The sequence below is a fragment of the Chelonia mydas genome, chromosome 8 (genome assembly GCF_015237465.2).
Source record: "Chelonia mydas isolate rCheMyd1 chromosome 8, rCheMyd1.pri.v2, whole genome shotgun sequence".
NCBI lineage: Eukaryota > Metazoa > Chordata > Testudines > Cheloniidae > Chelonia > Chelonia mydas.
Genome location: NC_057854.1, coordinates 43,096,637 through 43,115,782, shown reverse-complemented (window position 1 = coordinate 43,115,782; position 19,146 = coordinate 43,096,637). Strand labels below are relative to the sequence as shown.

General features: G+C 42.7%; 1 protein-coding gene across 10 annotated transcripts in view; it reads left to right on the top strand.

The window, feature by feature from the left end:
• Positions 1-19,146, top strand: part of MTA1 (metastasis associated 1) — a 150,608-nt gene that overhangs the window by 36,072 nt on the left and 95,390 nt on the right. For 9 of the 10 annotated variants that reach the window (XM_037906585.2, XM_043553030.1, XM_043553027.1 and 6 more), the window contains 2 exons: positions 423-490; positions 8,490-8,583. In XM_037906585.2, coding sequence (XP_037762513.1) covers positions 423-490; positions 8,490-8,583 — 162 coding nt within the window. Of the gene's footprint in view, positions 1-422; positions 491-1,614; positions 2,264-8,489; positions 8,584-19,146 lie in introns of those variants that run through there. The other variant, XM_037906581.2, reaches the window with a different exon arrangement.

Here is a 19,146-nt window from a genome sequence, read left to right as displayed (position 1 = left end):
TAGAACTTGATATGGAAGGAGAGAGGAGGCAAGTAAAGGGACTTGTAGGTGGGGACATGGTCTATCACAGGGAGATACCTTAACCTTGCTTTCTGAATGCACAGGTGGCAAGAGAATTTCTTATGTAACTTACCCCATTTTGAGGGTGGGATTTTACAGCCTTCAAATGTCATTATTGCTGGTTTCTTATATTAAATGTTATGTGAAGTTAGACTGGATTATGATTATGCATCTCTTCACATCCTGTATAATCTTCAGTTACTGGATTTAGATGGGTCACTGGAATTGTGCTTGCTGCTAAAATGAAAGTAGTGCAGTGTCATTTTGTCATTTGGGGTTTTTTAAGCAATGCCATTTCAAGTGTTTATACTTTGAAGCAAAACATACTTCTTAACTTTTGTTTTCCTTCTGTATTTTTTCAGATTATGTCTACTTTGAAAATTCTTCAAGTAACCCTTACTTGATACGAAGAATAGAAGAACTCAATAAGGTAATGCAGTGATAATGTTTTTTCCCAGGTGTCTGAAACTGTTGACTGTATTTTCTGATGTTGTTTGATTTGAAAATAACTTAATCTACTTTACCTCCCTTTTTATCCGTTTGAAATAATTTGCAGTATCTTTTTTAAGCTGCTAGCAACTACAAAATATTATACCACCTGATCATTGCCTGGAGTATCTGGGGGCAGTCACTCATTCAAGAAGTGCTTGTCACGTGCTGTCTGCAAAGGCCAGAGAACACCAACTAAAAGTTATCCTGATGGTGACCCTACCCTCCCACCTTGGCCTATCAGGCAAGGTTTAGTCTGCAGTTCTTAAACTCTTGGTGCTGTGATTGTTTGATCCAAAGATGAAATATTAGTTGGCCTGGAGAGAGGATGAAGAGCCTTATGGTTTGAACTCCCTAGGAGCCTCTCTTATGAGGAAGAAGTAGACCAGATCCTCAAGTCAACCAGCTGAAATCTTTCTCTTCTCATGGTCCCTGGAGCTGGTGTATTGTGTTAGTGTTCTTAGTCCTCAGAACACTCTTCTTGCTTGGAGATGAAAAAGTAGCATGATAGGCGCTGTCATGCCAGTAGAACAGATGAAAGGTTGTAAGGGGGCCGGGGAAAGGAATCTGAATCCTTTGGTACTGAGGATGAATTTCAGCACAGAGAGCCTATTCTGAAGCCCTCGACTGCTGTCCCTACTACACAGTGTCATTTTAGATTTAACTCCGAGTAAGGTCTCCTGTGGAGGAAGTTTGTGTCCCCTCCATGGTGGACACAGTGATAACCACATTTAGCACATACTGAGGAGGTTATCAAAGGCCTTGTCTACACTGGCAAATTTCTGCGCAGTAAAGCAGCTTTCTGCATTGTAACTCCCGAGGTGTACGCACTGCCGAGCCACTTAGTGCACAGAAACTGTACAGTTGAAGCGCTGTAAAAAAACCACCGTGATGAGAGATGTAGAGCTTTCTATGCTGGGGCTACAGCACTGCGGTGCCAGTGTAGACACCCTGATTGATTACAGCACTGCAATTGGCCTCTGGGAGGTGTCCCACAATGCCTGTTCTTGCCTCTCTGGTCATCAGTTTGAACTCTACTGCCCTGCTCTCAGGTGACCAACTGTGAGCCCCACCCCTTAAATTCCTTGGGAATTTTGAAAGTCCCCTTCCTGTTTGCTTGGTGATGCATGCAGTGGTCTCAGCATATCTTTCCAGGTGATCATGCCTGCTCCACGCACCAGGCTTGGAGCAAAGCTGAGCTGCTATACCTCATCAGCATTTGGGGAGAGGAGCCTGTCCAGTCGCAGCTGCTCTCCAGCCCCAGCCGCGCTCCAGCCATGGGAATTGACACCTATGGACAGATTTCACAATGTATGACAGAAAGGGGCCATGACCGGGACACACTGCAGTGAAGGGTCAAAATGAAGGAGCTGCGGAATGACTACCACGAGGCGCGGGAGGCAAATCACCACTCCAGTGCTGCACCCATGAGCTGCCAGTTCTACAAAGAGCTTGATGCGATACTCTGTGACCCCCACCTCCACTGCGAAGGCCACTGTGGATGCTTTGGTGGCTTGTGTGCTAGTCGAGAGTGGATTGAGCCAGGAGAAGGAAATCTTGGATGAAGATGTGGAGCAGGAGTGGGACCCAGAGGCAGAGAGAAACTCTGAGGTCAGATATGCATGCAGTCAGAAGCTCTTTTCTACCCCAGGGGAGGCTAGCCAGTCACAGCGGTCAGAGCTTGGTGAAGCGCAAACAGGAGAGGAGGTCCCTGGTAAGTGGCTTTGATTTTTAGGAATCGCTGAAGCAAGGAGTTGGGGGGCAGGAGGGTTGCAGAAAGCAGGCTTGTCTGTATGATGCGCGTACCACCACATGCCTAGTCTGAGCAGCAGAACAGGGTATTGATTGACTCCCTCACTTCACGGGAATCTGTCTCAGATCTCCATGAAACTCTCATGGAGATAGAAGCAATCCACTGCCGCAGGTTCTTTGGCAGAGCTGCTTTGTTTCTTGCCCCATTAAAGTTAACTTTCCCACACCATTCTGCTGTCATAGAATATCAGGGTTGGAGGGACCTCAGGAGGTCATCTAGTCCAACCCCCTGCTCAAAGCAGGACCAATCTCCAACTAAATCATCCCAGCCAGGGCTTTGTCAAGCCTGACCTTAAAAATATCTAAGGAAGGAGATTCCACCACCTCCCTCGGCAACGCATTCCAGTGTTTCACCACCCTCCTAGTGAAAAAGTTTTTCCTAATATCCAACTGAAACCTCCCCCACTGTCACGGGAGGGTGCAGAGTGGGGGACCATTGCTGCACAAAGGAAAGCCGCATAAGGGCCAGGATGGAAGCCGTAGTCTTGGAGAAGACCCTTCCTTGATGCCCTCCTCACACTCGCAGCAAGATTTCCTCCATAATGATCACATCCTGTGGAAAATGTGGGGCAGTAATGATTATAAGGCCCCCCATACAGGGCTCACTCTCCCTAAGAGCCACATGCCCAGTGTACGGCAGGGTCCTGGAACACTGATTTGCCCCTGCGGTTACTCACCATTTTGGGGGTCTTGTGGCTCATGTATGCTTGCCTGGGGTGAGCCAATTAGTGACAGGTATGTGAATAGTGGCTGTGTTTTAAATCACTGAATCAGTGGTCTGTGTGTTGCAAACAATACTGCTTCTGTAAAATGTTGCGTTTTGGCTTCACAGATATGACCTTAGGAGCCCAGCCTCCCTCCTTGTTATTGCCGGCTGAACGGCTGTGCAGAATTAGAAAGTGGCCACGAAGAACTAAAGAGGACTTTCTGCCTGATGTCATGATACACTCCGTGGCCAAAAAATATGAATTGAAGGAGTGGCGGGACAGTGAGAAGAGGGACTGAATGGAGAACATGGTGTGTCAGAACGAAGCCCTGGAGTGGCTCCAGGTGCTACTAGCACTGCAAACCCAGCAGCTCTGCGCCCGCCCTCCCCTGCAGCTGCTGTCACGAAACTCTTTCCATATGTCCCGCAGACACCGCCAACACGCTCTTATCAACCTCCTCGCTCCAGTCTGTACCTGTGGCATTCCAGTCTTCCCCCGTTACAGTCCAGCACTGCGGACTCCCAGTACCCACTGCACTTGACACCCATCCCTCTGCAGTTTAGCCCTGCTGAAGTACAGTACCTGCTGTACTGTCCTCCAAAGGAGAAGGCTGGATATAATACCTGGACATATACAAATCTTTAACTGTCCTGGGACCCCACCTCCTCCTGGGACCCTCCCTTCCCACATCCCCCTCAGTGCTGATGGTTTTTTTTGTTCCTTTTTGTTTTATTGTGTCTCTTCTCCACTTGTTTTTTAATAAAAGAATTGTTTTGGTTTGAAAGCAATCTTTATTCCATTAATTGAAAACAAACAGAGCCCTGTAAAGCAACAGGCAATTTTCTTAAACCTTCATAGTGCATCGTCTGCACCAATCACAATCCCGTCCCTGCATTACAAGCACTTCACTCCTGAGCATAGCAACAAATAATAGTGGCTTTCAGCTTCAGATTGCTGCCTCAAAGCATCCCTGATTCTTGTGGCCCCGTGCTGTGCCCCTCTAATTGCCCTGGTCTCTGGCTGTTCAAATTCAGCCTCCAGATGCTAAGCCTCACCAGTCAAGCCCTGAGTGAAACTTTCACCCTTCCCTTCATAAGTATTATGGAGCGTAAAGCACGAGGCTATAAGCATAGGAATATTGTCATCGGCCAGGTCCAGCCTCCCATATAGGCAGCACCAGCGGGCCTTTAAACGGCCAAAAGCACACTCAACAGTCATTCTGCACTTGCTCAGTCTGTTGTTGAACTGCTTCTTGCATGTCAAGGTGCCCTGTATTTGGCTTCATAAGCCACGTCATTATGGGGTAGGCAAGGTCTCCCAGGATCACAGTGGGCATTTCTACTTCCCCTACAGTGATCTTCTGGTCTGGGAAGAAAGTCCCTGCTTGCAGTTCTGAACAGGCCAGAAACACTCCTATGAACACTTCTAGTTCTTAGGAAAGTAAATGGCTCCAGACCAAGTGTGGTATTTGGACCTATTGGCAGTTTCATGGGAACCTTTCTCCCAGTCTTACAAATAGGGTCAAATTCTCAACCCAGATCTAGAAATCTGCCATTTTGTGTCTTGGTTTATGGGTCCTCACATTTTCAGAATAATCCAGAACTGTTAAATATTTGAGATAAACTTGGTCAAAGTGTTCAAGCCTTGCACCAGAGACCACTGTTCCTCTGATTGGAAACGTTTGTATGTGTGCACATAAGTGTTGCCTGATGTTTCTAATTCTAGATCATTTGATAAAATTAAAGATCTTGATTGTTGTCCTTCCACCATTAAGGTTTTAGTAGCGACCTTATATATTGGACTTTTATTTCCTTGTGCATGGAATGTCACTCCTCATTCACCTTTGGTTTTTTGGGTGGGCTTTTACATCTCTGTTCCCCAAACTGCCAGTCTAAGCAACGTTGAGATTTAAATCTAGATCTTGCAGAACTCATCAGCTCTGGGATACTGTAATTTTTTTGTTTTCATCATTCAGGCATTTTGGGGAGAAAAGTCTACAAGAGAATTAAGATCTGCTCAGAGTTTATACAAACAGATAAAACTATGCGAGCAAGCCTATTTATTACGAACAGAAATACACAGTCCGCTCAAAAATTGTTAGGTATATTACCTTATTTTAAGAAAAATGAGTCAAAAATACAAAAACTCACCCTTTTTCATATAGTTGTCATTGACAAAAATCTTGCTGTCTGTCGCATTTTTATTGTTGCTCTTTTTGGAACTTCCCTTGAGCTACTTACTCTTCGGTTGGGACAGTCTTGCACATGTGGTATCAACTTGGCGGATTCTTTCTAACCCTTCAAACTCTGAAGGAACAGAGGAGGGGAACCTTTTGGATTTGTTAGTTATCTTGCAACTTAAATTTTTTTTATTATACTTTTTTGAGGCATTAACTTCTCAATTAGAAGAAAGGAGAGCAGCAGAATACAGACCCTGGACTTCAGAAAAGCAGACTTTGACTCCATCAGGGAACTGATGGGCAGAATCCCCTGGGAGAATAACATGAGGGGGAAAGGAGTCCAGGAGAGCTGGCTGTATTTTAAAGAATCCTTATTGAGGTTACAGGGACAAACCATCCCGATGTGTAGAAAGAATAGTAAATATGGCAGGCGACCAGCTTGGCTTAACAGTGAATCCTTGCTGATTTGAAACACAAAAAAGAAGCTCACAAGAAGTGGAAGATTGGCCAAATGACCAGGGAGGAGTTTAAAAATATTGCTCAGGCATGCAGGAGTGAAATCAGGAAGGCCAAATCACACCTGGAGTTGCAGCTAGCAAGAGATGTTAAGAGTAACAAGAAGGGTTTCTTCAGGTATGTTAGCAACAAGAAGAAAGTCAAGGTAAGTGTGGGCCCCTTGCTGAATGAGGGAGGCAACCTAGTGACAGAGGAGTGGAAAAAGCTAATGTACTCAATGCTTTTTTTGCCTCTATCTTCACGAACAAGGTCAGCTCCCAGACTACTGCACTGGGCAGCACAGCATGGGGAGGAGGTGACCAGCTCTCTCTGAAGAAAGAAGTGGTTCGGGACTATTTAGAAAAGCTGGACGAGCACAAGTCCATGGGGCCGGATGCGCTGCATGCGAGAGTGCTAAAGGAGTTGGCGGATGTGATTGCAGAGCCATTGGCCATTATCTTTGAAAACTCATGGCGATCGGGGGAGGTCCTGGACGACTGGAAAAAGGCTAATGTAGTGCCCATCTTTAAAAAAAGGGAAGAAGGAGGATCCTGGGAACTTCAGGCCAGTCAGCCTCACCTCAGTCCCCGGAAAAATCATGGAGCAGGTCCTCAAGGAATCAATTCTGAAGCACTTAGAGGAGAGGAAAGTGATCAGGAACAGTCAGCATGGATTCACCAAGGGCAAGTCATGCCTGACTAATCTAATTGCCTTCTATGATGAGATAACTGGCTCTGTGGATGAGGGGAAAGCGGTGGACGTGTTGTTCCTTGACTTTAGCAAAGCTTTTGACACGGTCTCCCACAGTATTCTTGCCAGCAAGTTAAAGAAGTATGGGCTGGATGAATGGACTGTAAGGTGGATAGAAAGTTGGCTAGATTGTCGGGCTCAACGGGTAGTGATCAATGGCTCCATGTCTAGTTGGCAGCCGGTATCAAGTGGAGTGCCCCAAGGGTTGGTCCTGGGGCCAGTTTTGTTCAATATCTTCATAAATGATCTGGAGGATGGTGTGGATTGCACCCTCAGCAAATTTGCAGATGGCAGTAAACTGGGAGGAGAGGTAGATACGCTGGAGGGTCGGGATAGGATACAGATGGCCCTAGACAAATTAGAGGATTGGGCCAGAAGAAATCTGATGAGGTTCAACAAGGACAAGTGCAGAGTCCTGCACTTAGGACGGAAGAATCCCATGCACCGCTACAGATTAGGGACCGAATGGCTAGGCAGCAGTTCTGCAGAAAAGGATGTAGGGGTTACAGTGGACGAGAAGCTGGATATGAGTCAACAGTGTGCCCTTGTTGCCAAGAAGGCCAATGGCATTTTGGGCTGTATAAGTAGGAGCATTGCCAGCAGATCGAGGGACGTAATCATTCCCCTCTATTTGACATTGGTGAGGCCTCATCTAGAGTACTATGTCCAGTTTTGGGCCCCACACCACAAGAAGGATGTGGAAAAATTGGAAAGAGTCCAGCGGAGGGCAACAAAGATGATTAGGGGACTGGAACACATGACTTATGAGGAGAGGCTGAGGGAACTGGGATTGTTTAGTCTGCGGAAGAGAAGAATGAGGGGGGATTTGATAGCTGCTTTCAACTACCTGAAAGGGGGTTCCAAAGAGGATGGCTCTAGACTGTTCTCAGTGGTGGCAGATGACAGAACAAGGAGTCATGGTCTCAAGTTGCAGTGGGGGAGCTTTAGGTTGGATATTAGGAAAAACTTTTTCACTAGGAGGGTAGTGAAACACTGGAATGCGTTACCTAGGGAGGTGGTGGAATCTCCTTCCTTAGATATTTTTAAGGTCAGGCTTGAGAAAACCCTGGCTGGGATGATTTAGTTGGGGATTGGCCCTGCTTTGAGCAGGGGGTTGGACTAGATGACCAGGTCCCTTCCAACCCTGATATTCTATGATTCTGTGAATTACTTGGATTTGCTAACCTTTTTTTGGGAAGCTTTTGGTCCCAACTAGATTACAAACGGACTGGAAAGTTGTAAGAGTGGTAAATTATTCTCTGAGGCAGTATGCAATCCCCAGTGTGAGGCTGGTTTGCTCTCCTACTGAAACTGCTGCCCTGAGACCTAGGCATGACAATTCTGCAGGAGAAACAGAATTACAAAGAAAAGACCAGATTCTGATCTCCTTACTCCTATTGAATAGTACCTGACGACACCACTTGGATCAGTGTTTAGAGTAAATGGGACACTTGTGGAATAAGGTTCTACTATGTTTGAGATAGGATCAGAATCTGATCCTGTGTAGGTTTTTTTCTTCATTTCTGTATAAGGTCATCTGGTCCATTTGGTTAAATCCTTGCTTAATCTACAGATAAGGTTAATTAAAATTGCCTGCCTCAGGCAATCAAGATAAGTGGGTGTGAGGTCAGGAAGGTGTTTCCTGCTGACATCCTTTGTGTACAGCCCAGTCTAATTTCTCAGAAACCTTGTGAGATCTTGTTTTTCTTCCTCTGTACCATCCAGTATAGACCATGACTGAGAACAAGAAATGGGATTTAGAACAATTGTCTGTTCTGGTATGGTAACTTCTATTTTTCAGTATTGTAGATCTGCAGAACACTTGCTTAGTGTTTCATTTTCTATAGAAGTGCATTCTATTCGTAGCAAGGTTCATGTGTTTGATTGGAGTACTTATGGCTAAAATTTCTAAATACTTCAATGGATTTCTAGTGTAGTAGTTTGAGATCCAGTTTTTTATTTATGCCCAAGAATAATTTTTCTACTCGCTGTTACAGACGGCCAATGGAAATGTGGAAGCAAAGGTGGTGTGTTTCTACAGAAGAAGGGACATATCGAGTACGCTTATTGTACTGGCTGACAAACATGCAAGTAAGCTTGTTTATTTTAAAACATTGATTTTAATTTCTACATTTGGATGAAGTGGTGATACATGCATCTTTAAAATAGCATCTTGGAGCTAGGTTATTTTAAATTTATGATCCCCATCCTAAGCAACTAAGTAGCATCTCCAACAATTAGTTGTATCACTTGATTGGCTGAGTTTTGACCTTTTCATTTAGGAAACAAAGGCCTGTTGAAGTCAATTGACTGGTGTGTCATTTCGTTGTCACAAGGGGTGTGTGTGTGTGTGTATAATATATATATGTGAGAGACTGCAACATCTATTATTAAACATAACTTTCTCTCACTCTCCCGTTGGGCTGAATAAAAGTGCCTGGCTCTGTCTATGTGAAGGTGAATTTCATGAAACCATTTGAGGAAAATTACACGAATTATTAAGTTGCTTGGGAAAGGAAAATATACGCCTTACATTTAAACAACAAAAACTCGTCATACTCTGTTTGCCAGTAACTCAATTCTGAGATCATTAAAACATGGCCTGTTAGTTTTCTATCAAATTGTTTCTTTGACAGGTTTAAAAATTAGTTAAAATTGTGAATATTGTCAAATTTGCCTTTGCGCATGTTTAGTACAACTTCTAAAAGTTAGTGATCTGGGGACATCCCACCATTATGCGATGTCTTGAATTTATGGCCTCTGTTAGGAGGTTGTTAATTTCCCAGCTGGATGGAGGTCTGAAGAGAGCTAGTTGCTGCTTAGTGGTTTGAACACTGTAATAATTCTGTTTAAAAATAAATGAGAATTTTTAGTTTCATGATTAAGCATTGAAATGTCAGAAAGTAACAACGTTTTTTGTTCATGCAACCTTCGCTTGGGCTCCCTTTTGTGTATGCCTTATGACAGTCTTTACTTGCATGCTCACAAGCTATTCCTCAGTATGCTATGCCATAGTTTTTCTCTTCAGCCTTCTAACTACACATATGTATCATCTTGTAGGACTGTATGCTCGTCTGTTTATAACAGAGTTTCATAGGAAGAATGCATGGCATATCTACTTACGTAGAGCGAAGTTAATTTAAAAAGAAAATAAGATACCCAGCGCAGCAATGGAGATTAGTTAAATGTGTAGCTTCTTCTAGTATCATGTTACTCTGCATATTCCAGAGAGATGCTTCTTGTCATTTTTTATTTTTTAAAAAAAAAGTAGTTAAACTGTTGCTGAAGTATTTTGAGTAATTGGGAGAAGCTTATATATAAGTTTTCCTTAAATTACAACTTAAAACCTTTAATATCTATGCCAGTTGTCACTATTATCTGTCTTTAAATATGCTATAACTGTTTTATACCATCAGATATTAAGCACTTTGAAATGTGAATACATTTCAATGTCATTTTAGTGAGAAATTTTCCCTTGTGCATATATTAACTATCAGATCAATAGAGTGCAAATTCTGTACACTTGTTAGCGAAACAGTTTAACAATATTTTAACATGCTTTTTTCCCAGTATTTGATGTCTCATTTGAATTTCCCTAAGATAGAATAAGTATAGATATGGCAATTACAGATTAGCTAGCCATCTACTTAAGTCCTCAGTCAAACAAGAAATAACAAAAATGTTCACTAGTAATAAGTCTGACTTCCTTCCAAAGCGGCTGAGATCATAGAATCATAGAATATCAGGGTTGGAAGGGACCTCAGAAGGTCATCTAGTCCAACCCCCTGCTCAAAGCAGGACCAATCCCCAATTTTTGGCCCAGATCCCTAAATGGCCCCCTCAAGGATTGAACTCACAACCCAGGGTTTAGCAGGCCAATGCTCAAACCACTGAGCTATCCCTCCCCCCGATACTATAAAGATGTGGGTGCTTTTTAGGTCAATTTAAATTTTAGGACTATGACACAATACGTTACTGTGAAGGGGTGCCTCTATCTATAAAGGAGGAAAAATAACGTGTTAAATGACATGAGTACTGATATCAAAGTATTAAAATACGTACCTTACAAATCCATCTTCTTCCTAGTAATGATGAAGCCAAAAATCTGAGTACTACACTTCTGAATACTGCCATCACACCATTGGAAAGGCCCAGTAAAATTAGACCTGGGCATGCTCTCGGCCTTCCAAATAGCTTTTTTTCATATTGTTTGTAATAGGTTTGAACGTAATAGAATCTGTGGGCTGTACTCATGCAATTATATCTTGGTCTATGAATTCATATGGTACTGGTATGAGATTTGGTCATGTTTTAGGTGATTTTTTTTGTGGTCACAATCCATAGTTTTACTGATTCTCTCTCTCTCTCGTGCCATAGCTGTTCCATTGCTTAGGAATGCTGAAGTTTAATACAAACCTCCCTGCAAACAAAGTAAATATGGTGACTTGTTAATGTGTGTCTCTGTTCAATAAGTTAGTAAAGGAAGTGAGAAGGAATTGTTGAAACTTTGAGGATGAAGATGAGAAATCTTGCTGTTAGCCACCATTAGCCATTCTTTGAACCTGCAAGTACAGATTTTTTTTTTTTCTGTTTGAAATGAAATGAACAATTTTGATCCAAATGGAAACTAGATCATTGTTTCACTTTCATAGCTATTTGGAAGATTGTCAGGAAGATCCAACTATAGAGCAGTGCTATTAATGGAAACATCACAGAAACACAGACAATGTATGTCAGTTTAGATTTCCTTTTCTGCAGTTGTTCTGTGTTGTGTTGGTACAGGTACCAGTTCATTCCCCAAAAATAGATTTTTATTTTATTTTATTTTGAACAGTCCTTTTTGTGTGGCTTCAGTTGTTGCTTTTAAAAAGTAAAAATATGCATGTGGTTAGCAATCAATACTTTCTAAATATAATTTATAATCAAAATATTATGTTAAAAAGACTATAAATAGTCTGCATGTTGCAATTAAATTACTCCTAATTTCCTACAAAAATTCTAATACAAATACTTGATCAGAGAGAATCAACATTCTTACTGATTTCTGAGTTGATTGCATAATCCCTTTTCATAAAGTGTACTGCTGCTTCATTTTGTTGCATTTGCAGTAGACGTACGTATCTGCATCACTGATCTTTTAACTGCCTTTGTTCAGCTGGTTAATGAAGCTGTGTGACTGCAGACCCTTCTGGATTAAATCAGTCTTGTAATTTCTAAGTGTTAGTCTGCTATTGATGCCTTTATAATTTTAGACCTATCAATGATAAAACTATGAAAAAGAAACTAACAATGGGCAAATATGTCCTACTCAAATGTTGTGCAATTTAGCAAAACTTTTATCTATCCCTCACTTAAAATAGAGGAATGGAGAGAAAAATGACACTCATATTCAAGTAAATAAAAGTAAAATAAATAGGAATAAAATAAAATTTTCAGTATAATCCATCAGATACTTGAAAATTAAAGAAAGATTCAGGGGTTTTATTTTGCAGCCATTTTCCAAGAGGAGAAGTGACTTGCCTTCTGCAGGGATGTTTATAAGTTTATACCTAACGTATGGAATATGATTCATATGTCTGAACTGCAAACTTAAGTTTTTTTTACCACCTGATGTGAAACTTGTCTGGGGTTATGGTTGAATAATGATGGTTGCTATACCTTTTCTCGCAATTTCCATTCTTTAGATTCCATAATCACTTAATAAATTATTCAAAGGAAATGCAGCTGTCTCAGTGGTAGAACACAATTCCTATTTAACAGGTCTACAGCAAAACTGCACAACAGTTTGGGACAAGAAACAAAGAATAAATACTGTATCCAGTTGACATTGCAGGGAGAACTTAGGAAGTCAGAACACGCTTTGGTTCTATGTAATTTACTCTGCTTTACTCAGTAAAGATTGTATGTCACAACTAACAAACTGTAGGAGGAAAACACTTTAAAGCAATAAAGCGGTAGGGAGCATGTATGCATTGATCATATATTGGAACATTTCCAAACAGTTGTAAAAGACCCTCTCCTCCTAACCATCTTAACTTCTTCTTTTGCCATTGGCAACAGTGGTCACAGAACCAATGCTTCTTTAATTTGTTCCAGTTCATAAAAATAAATGAATAGTTTAGTAGTATAGAATCATAGAAGGTTAGGGTTGGAAGAGACTGCAAGAGGTCTAGTCCAACCCCCTGCTCAAAGCAGGACCAACACCAACTAAATCATCCCAGCCAAGGCTTTGTCAAGCCGCGCTTTAAAAACCTCTAAGGATGGAGATTTCACCACCTCCCTAGGTAACACATTTCAGTGCTTCACCATCCTCCTAGTGAAATAGTGTTTCCTAATATCCAACCTAGACTGCCCCCACTTTAATTTGAGACCATTGCTCCTTGTTCTGTCATCTGCCACCACTGAAAACAGCCAAGCTCCATCCTCTTTGGAAGCCCGCTTCAGGTAGTTGAAGGCTGCTATCAAATCCCCCCTCGCTCTTCTCTTCTGTAGACTAAACAAGCCCAGTTCCCTCAGCCTCTCCTCGTAAGTCATGTGATCCAGCCCCCTAATCATTTTTGTTGCCCTCCGCTGGACGCTTTCCAATTTTTCCACATCCTCCTTGTAGTGTGGGGCCCAAAACTGGACACAGTACTCCAGATGTGGCCTTACCAATGCTGAATAGAGGGGAATAATCACTTCCCTCGATCTGCTGGCAATGTTCCTACTAATGCAGCCCAATATGCCGTTAGCCTTCTTGGCAACAAGGGCACACTGCTGACTCATATCCAGCTTCTCGTCCACTGTAATCCCCAGGTCCTTTTTTGCAGAACTGCTGCTTAGCCAGTCGGTCCCCACCCTGTAGTGGTGTATGGGATTCTTGCGTCCTAAGTGCAGGACTCTGTGCTTGTCCTTGTTGAACCTCATCAGATTTCTTTTGGCCCAATCCTTCAATTTGTCTAGGTCACTCTGGACCCTATCCATACCCTCCAGCGTATCTACCACTCCCTGCAGCTTAGTGTCATCTGCCAACTTGCTGAGGGTACAATCCATCCCATCATCCAGTTTAATACCTTGAGTAGTTATTGGCAGTTTTATCATCTGCTTTCAGCAGCTCTTGTTCAGTTGTCAGGCCTACACGATGGTACATTCTGAAGTTTCAAAGCTTCTAAAAATAAGTTTCTTATAGCAGGAAGATTTCATTGTCAGACCACTGTTAGGTGCCTGAGGTTTGCTTTCCTGAGGAAGTTGGTAATTGTGTGGTTTCTACACCAGCAATGAGCGTGAATACATTTTGAGTATAGCCTCATGAATGAGGTCTTAGTTGACTCTGCCTCCCCAAAGTTTGGAAGTGCCTGGATCATTGGTTCAGAATTCATCTGAAACAAAATTTAAAATGAGATTGTTGGTTTCATCGTTACTGAGAAGAAGTTGGATCTGCCTCTTGGGAAATTCCCAGAATTCTGAGTTAGATTAGTGTGTATCTCTTCCTGAATTAAGATGGAAATTGCCATATGTCAAGACTGATTCCCCACTCTGGCACTTTGAGTGCAGAAGGTGGGGGCCCACAAGGACTCTAAAAATTGCCACTCCAGGCTTGTATTAAATTCCCAAGGTTACAGCTTTGCTGACCTTGAATTGGTAGATGCTGCCACCACCCAAATGCAGAACCCCTTTGAGAGACCAGGAAGGCTCACTTGGGAATTCCTTCCTGTGGGGTACCCTCAAGCCCTTTCCCTTTCCCTTTCCCTTTCAGTTGAAAGGTTACAAGCAAAACAAAAGCACCTGGGGTTAGCACAGAGGAGTCCACAAGCCATAAAGAGAGATAAACCTAATCACATCTTCCGAGACATTTCCTGATCTGCTTACATATCTGGGGTTTCAAATGAGTAGTTTCTAGGTATGATACAGATGATTTTTCATATCTGGCCCCAAGCTTTACAAGTATGGTTGTAGCCCTGTCTGCCTGTCCGCAAAGAACAACTACAGGCAGAAAAAAGGGGATTCGTTTCAATTTTTAAAAGTTCTAGCCGGCTGGCTGGGTGCCCTTTAAAGGGAACTACCCCCTGTAACAAAGCGGCCTTTGGCAGGACACCACTGAGAGTATCAATTCAGGACAAATTGCTTAGAGCAGGGCATTTACAGCCCAAGGCTGGTGTTCCTTCACTACTGAGGCACACCAAACCAGCCAAACAGAGAGGACTTCGGTTTTACCCCACTGGCTAACCAAGAGTCATACAAGCAATTCCGTTACACACCTCCACTTGCCCAGTATCACCACCAGCGCCACTCCTTATGGGGATGAATGGTTATGAAAACCAGTACTCCAGTAAAAGAAAAAGGGTTCTCCCCATCCCAAAGGACCAAGCTCCAGACCCAGGTCAATATACAAGTCAGATCTTACCCACAAATCATGCTGTTGCCAATCCTTTAGAATCTAAAGGTTTATTCATAAAAAGAAAGAAATATAGATGACAGCTAAAATTGGTTTAAATGGAATCAATTACATACAGTAATGGCAAAGTTCTTGGTTCAGGCTTGTAGCAGTGATGGAATAAACTTCAGGTTCAAATCAAGTCTCTGAAGTACATCCACAGCTTGGATGGGTCATTCAGTCCTTTGTTCAGAGCTTCAGTTTGTAGCAAAGTTCCCCTAGAGGTAAGAAGCAGGTTTGAAGACAAAATGGAGATGATGCAGCTGCCTTTTATAGTCTCTTGCCATGCGGCCTGTGCTGCTTTTATTCCAAACACAAGCTGCCCAGCACATGGCTTGGAAGCCTTAGAGTCTTCTCCGTAGGCATGCCCCTGCATGCCTTGAGAGTCATAAGGTGTATCTGCCTTCTCTCAATGGATCATTTGTATAGTTGGTGGTCCTTAATGGGTCATCAAGCAGGCCAGCCAGTGTTGATGCCAAACTGTCCGGGGTGTCACCCAGAAGCATAGCACAAGTTTGAAATACACACAGTATAGAGCCAATACTTATAACTTTAAATATAAAAATGATACCTGCATACAGATAGCATAATCATAACCAGCAAATCATAACCTTTTTATAGATTTCAGAGTAGCAGCCGTGTTAGTCTGTATCCATAAAAAGAAAAGGAGGACTTGTGGCACCTTAGAGACTAACAAATTTATTAGAGCATAAGCTTTCCTGAGCTACAGCTCACTTCATCAGATGCATTCAGTGGAAAATACAGTGGGGAGATTTATATACACAGAGAACATGAAACAATGGGTGTTACCATACACACTGTAATGAGAGTGATCAGGTAAGGTGAGCTATTACCAGCAGGAGAACGGGGCCGGGGGGGGACATCTTTTGTAGTGATAATCAAGGTGGGCCATTCCCAACAGTTGACAAGAACGTCTGAGGAACTGGGGGGGGGAAATAAACATGGGGAAATAGTTTTACTTTGTGTAATGACCCATCCACTCCTAGTCTTTATTCAAGCCTAAGTTAATTGTATCCAGTTTGCAAATTAATTCCAATTCAGCAGTCTTGACCTCCTTTGTACAAGATTTGGTGCCACTATAGGACCTTGGTTGCAACAATGATCTATACAGTCACAATTCATGTCAATAACGTCACCCCCCCCTTCATTTATCACACCATACCATATCAGATCAGTAGTCCATCTATTCCAATATCCAGTCTGTGATAGTGGCCAATACCAGCTGCTTAAGAGGAGGTGCAAGAAACCCCATTATAGACCATTCTAAAATAACACGTTACCTGCCTGTAGGGGAAACGTCTTCCTAACCTTTAATGTACTGGGGCGTGTGTGTATGTATGTATCTATCTCTATATATAAATAAAAAGAATATACTACTTTTTTTTTTTCCTGGTGAGGGTTGTGTGGAGAGTAGGGAGGACCCAGACCTCCTTTTCCTCCGCAACAGGTTCCAGCTCATCCTGGGGGTTCCCCAGCGTTCCCAGGACAGTCGGGAGATATTATCCCTCCAGCATGTCCTGGGTTGGTCTCTGCCCTGTGGGATGTGCTCACTGTAGTTCCAATGGAAGCCTGCCACGGGCATTCTTATCAGGTGCCCAAACCACCGCAGCTGGCTCCTCTCGATCCGGAGAAGTAGCGGTTCTACTCCCAAGGCTCTCCCGAATAGCTGAGCTCTTCGCCCTGTCTCAAAGAGTAAGCCCAGCCACCCTGTGTAGAAACCTCATTTCCGCCGCTTGTACCCACGATCTCGTCCTTTCGGTCATTACCCAAAGTTCATGATCCTAGGTCAGGATCATGTAAATGTAAATCTTCCTGTAAATCGAGAGCTTCGTCTGAGTAGTCAGCTCCTGCTTTACCACCGCGGATCGGTACTGCCGCTGCCACACCAATCCGCTGGTTGATCTCATGCTCCCACTTGTCATCACTTGTGAACAAGACCCTTAGATACTTGAACTCATCAACTAAGGGCTGCTGCTCTATCTTCCTTCCTCCCCCTCCCCACACACCTGGAGAGAGCAGTCCACTTTCTTCTGGGAGTGGACCTTGACCTCTGATCTGGAGGTGCTGATTCTCATCCCAGCAGCTTCACACTTAGCAGCAAAACGTTCGAGTGTACATCAGAGCAAAAAGGACAGCATCATCTGGAAACAGCAGAGATGTCACATCTGAGTCACCATACCGGATGCACTCCACAGCTCGGCTGCGCCTTGATATCCTGTCCATGAAAATCATGAACAGGAGTGGGGACAGGACACACCCTTGGTGGAGTCCAACGCCCACCTTAAACGAACTCTGCTTAATGCCAAGAATACAAACACAATTCTATTCCAGAGAATAGAGGGACTGGACAGCATGCAAAAGCAGCACCGGCACCTCATATTCCCACAGCGCTTCCCACAAGATATCTCAGGGAACATGGTCATATGCTTTCTCCAGATCTACAAAACAAAGGTAGACCAGATTAGCAAACTCCCACGGCCCCTTGAGTATCTGTGAGAGAGCAAAGAGCTCGTCCATTGTTCCACAGCCAGGACGGAATCCACATTGTTCCTCCTTGAATCTGAGGTTCAACTAATGGGCATAAGCTCCTTTCCAGTCTTCGGCCCAAAGTCCTCTGGTACCAAGTTCTTTTATGAGCAACTTTGTGTTCAAACATGATATTAGTTATGGAGACTCCATGACTAGCACAGAAGTCCAACAACAACTCACCTCTCGGGTCCAGACCAGGGAGGCTGTTCCTCCTGGTATCTCCATCGTTCCCCACATGAACGTTGAAGTCCCCCAGTAGAACTATGCCTTTAAAAAAAAATCCTATGTAGTATAACTGTGGTGGTGATCGCAGTAGAGATTGAAAAACAAAACAACCACCTGCTTACACAGCACTCTGGGTCCCGTGTGATTTTTATAGGCTTATTAGACATGGAAAAGACGTATTGGATTATCTAGTCAATCTATGCACATGAAGCATTCTTCAGTATGTCATCTTAAGTTTTTGTACAGTCTTGTTATAAAAGTCACACGTGATGGGGCTTCCACAACTACTTAGATGATTTTGTAGGTTAATAGCACTGATTTAAATAGCTTTTTCCAGATATTCAGCCTAAATATTTTTTCCTGTTTCATTATTTTCTCCTCCTATCGTTCTTACTTAAACTAAGAATATTATGCTAAATTCCTTTTCTCCAAATATTGTAGTCCCGCCTCCCTTTCTCTTATTGCTTAGCCAAGATGTATATATTAGCTCTTTTACTCTTCGAGTCCATTTTGTGCTTGCTTTTGTATTTTTTCTGAGCTTTTTTCCAATTGCTAATATTTTATAGTAATGTGATGCCTAGAATATAAAGGCACTTAGCCCTTCCTCCCTCTCTGATTATATATACTCCTCCATGCATTGATCCATATCGCATTGCAAGCTTGTCTCTCTCTCTCTCTCTTTATAGTGACTATTACAGTGGCACTGTACATATGAAGATGATTGATTAATTTGCCACCTACTACCTCTAGGTCTCTCATAATTATAATTGTTGCTTCTCGACTTTCTCCCTCCAGTTGTATATCTGCATTTTCTAATTAATTTTCCCTATGTGTATTAGCTTTCATTCTTCTAAATTGATTGAGAACTTGGATAGAAGAAGTGACAATCTGCCTGTATCTCACCTTATTATTTCTTTGTTTTCACTAGTGTTCAAGTTTCCTTCCAACATAGTAACCACACACTTTTTTAATGCACTAGTAATGATCCTTTTTCCAATTCATTAATACAGACGTTAAATAAAACTGGACCTAACACAGATCCCTGCAGAACCCCTTTACGCACCTCCCTACACTCGATGTATTGCATGTTCCTGTTTGTGTAAAGCGTTTGTTTTTAGTTTTCAGTCTGAGTGTTCCAATCCTAGATAAAATCTTACTTGAAAATTAATTTCTTATGTAACGATGTATCAAATGCTTGTTAAAATCCAAGTATATTGCATCTACTGTGTTCCATAGTCACTTATTCTGTAACCACCATAAAAGCAGTCAAATTTGTCTGAGAAGATTTGTTCTTTAAAAGGCTATAATAGTGCCTTTTTCTCATTTGGTCATTCTGTAGGGTGGTAATCCACTGCATTTATGTAACATCTGAGTAATTGAGCTGTGTGAGGATGAAGCACACATAGGCTTCAAAGGTGAAATCTGCTTCCCAGTGTGTGGCCAGGGACAGCCCCTAGTGCAGATGC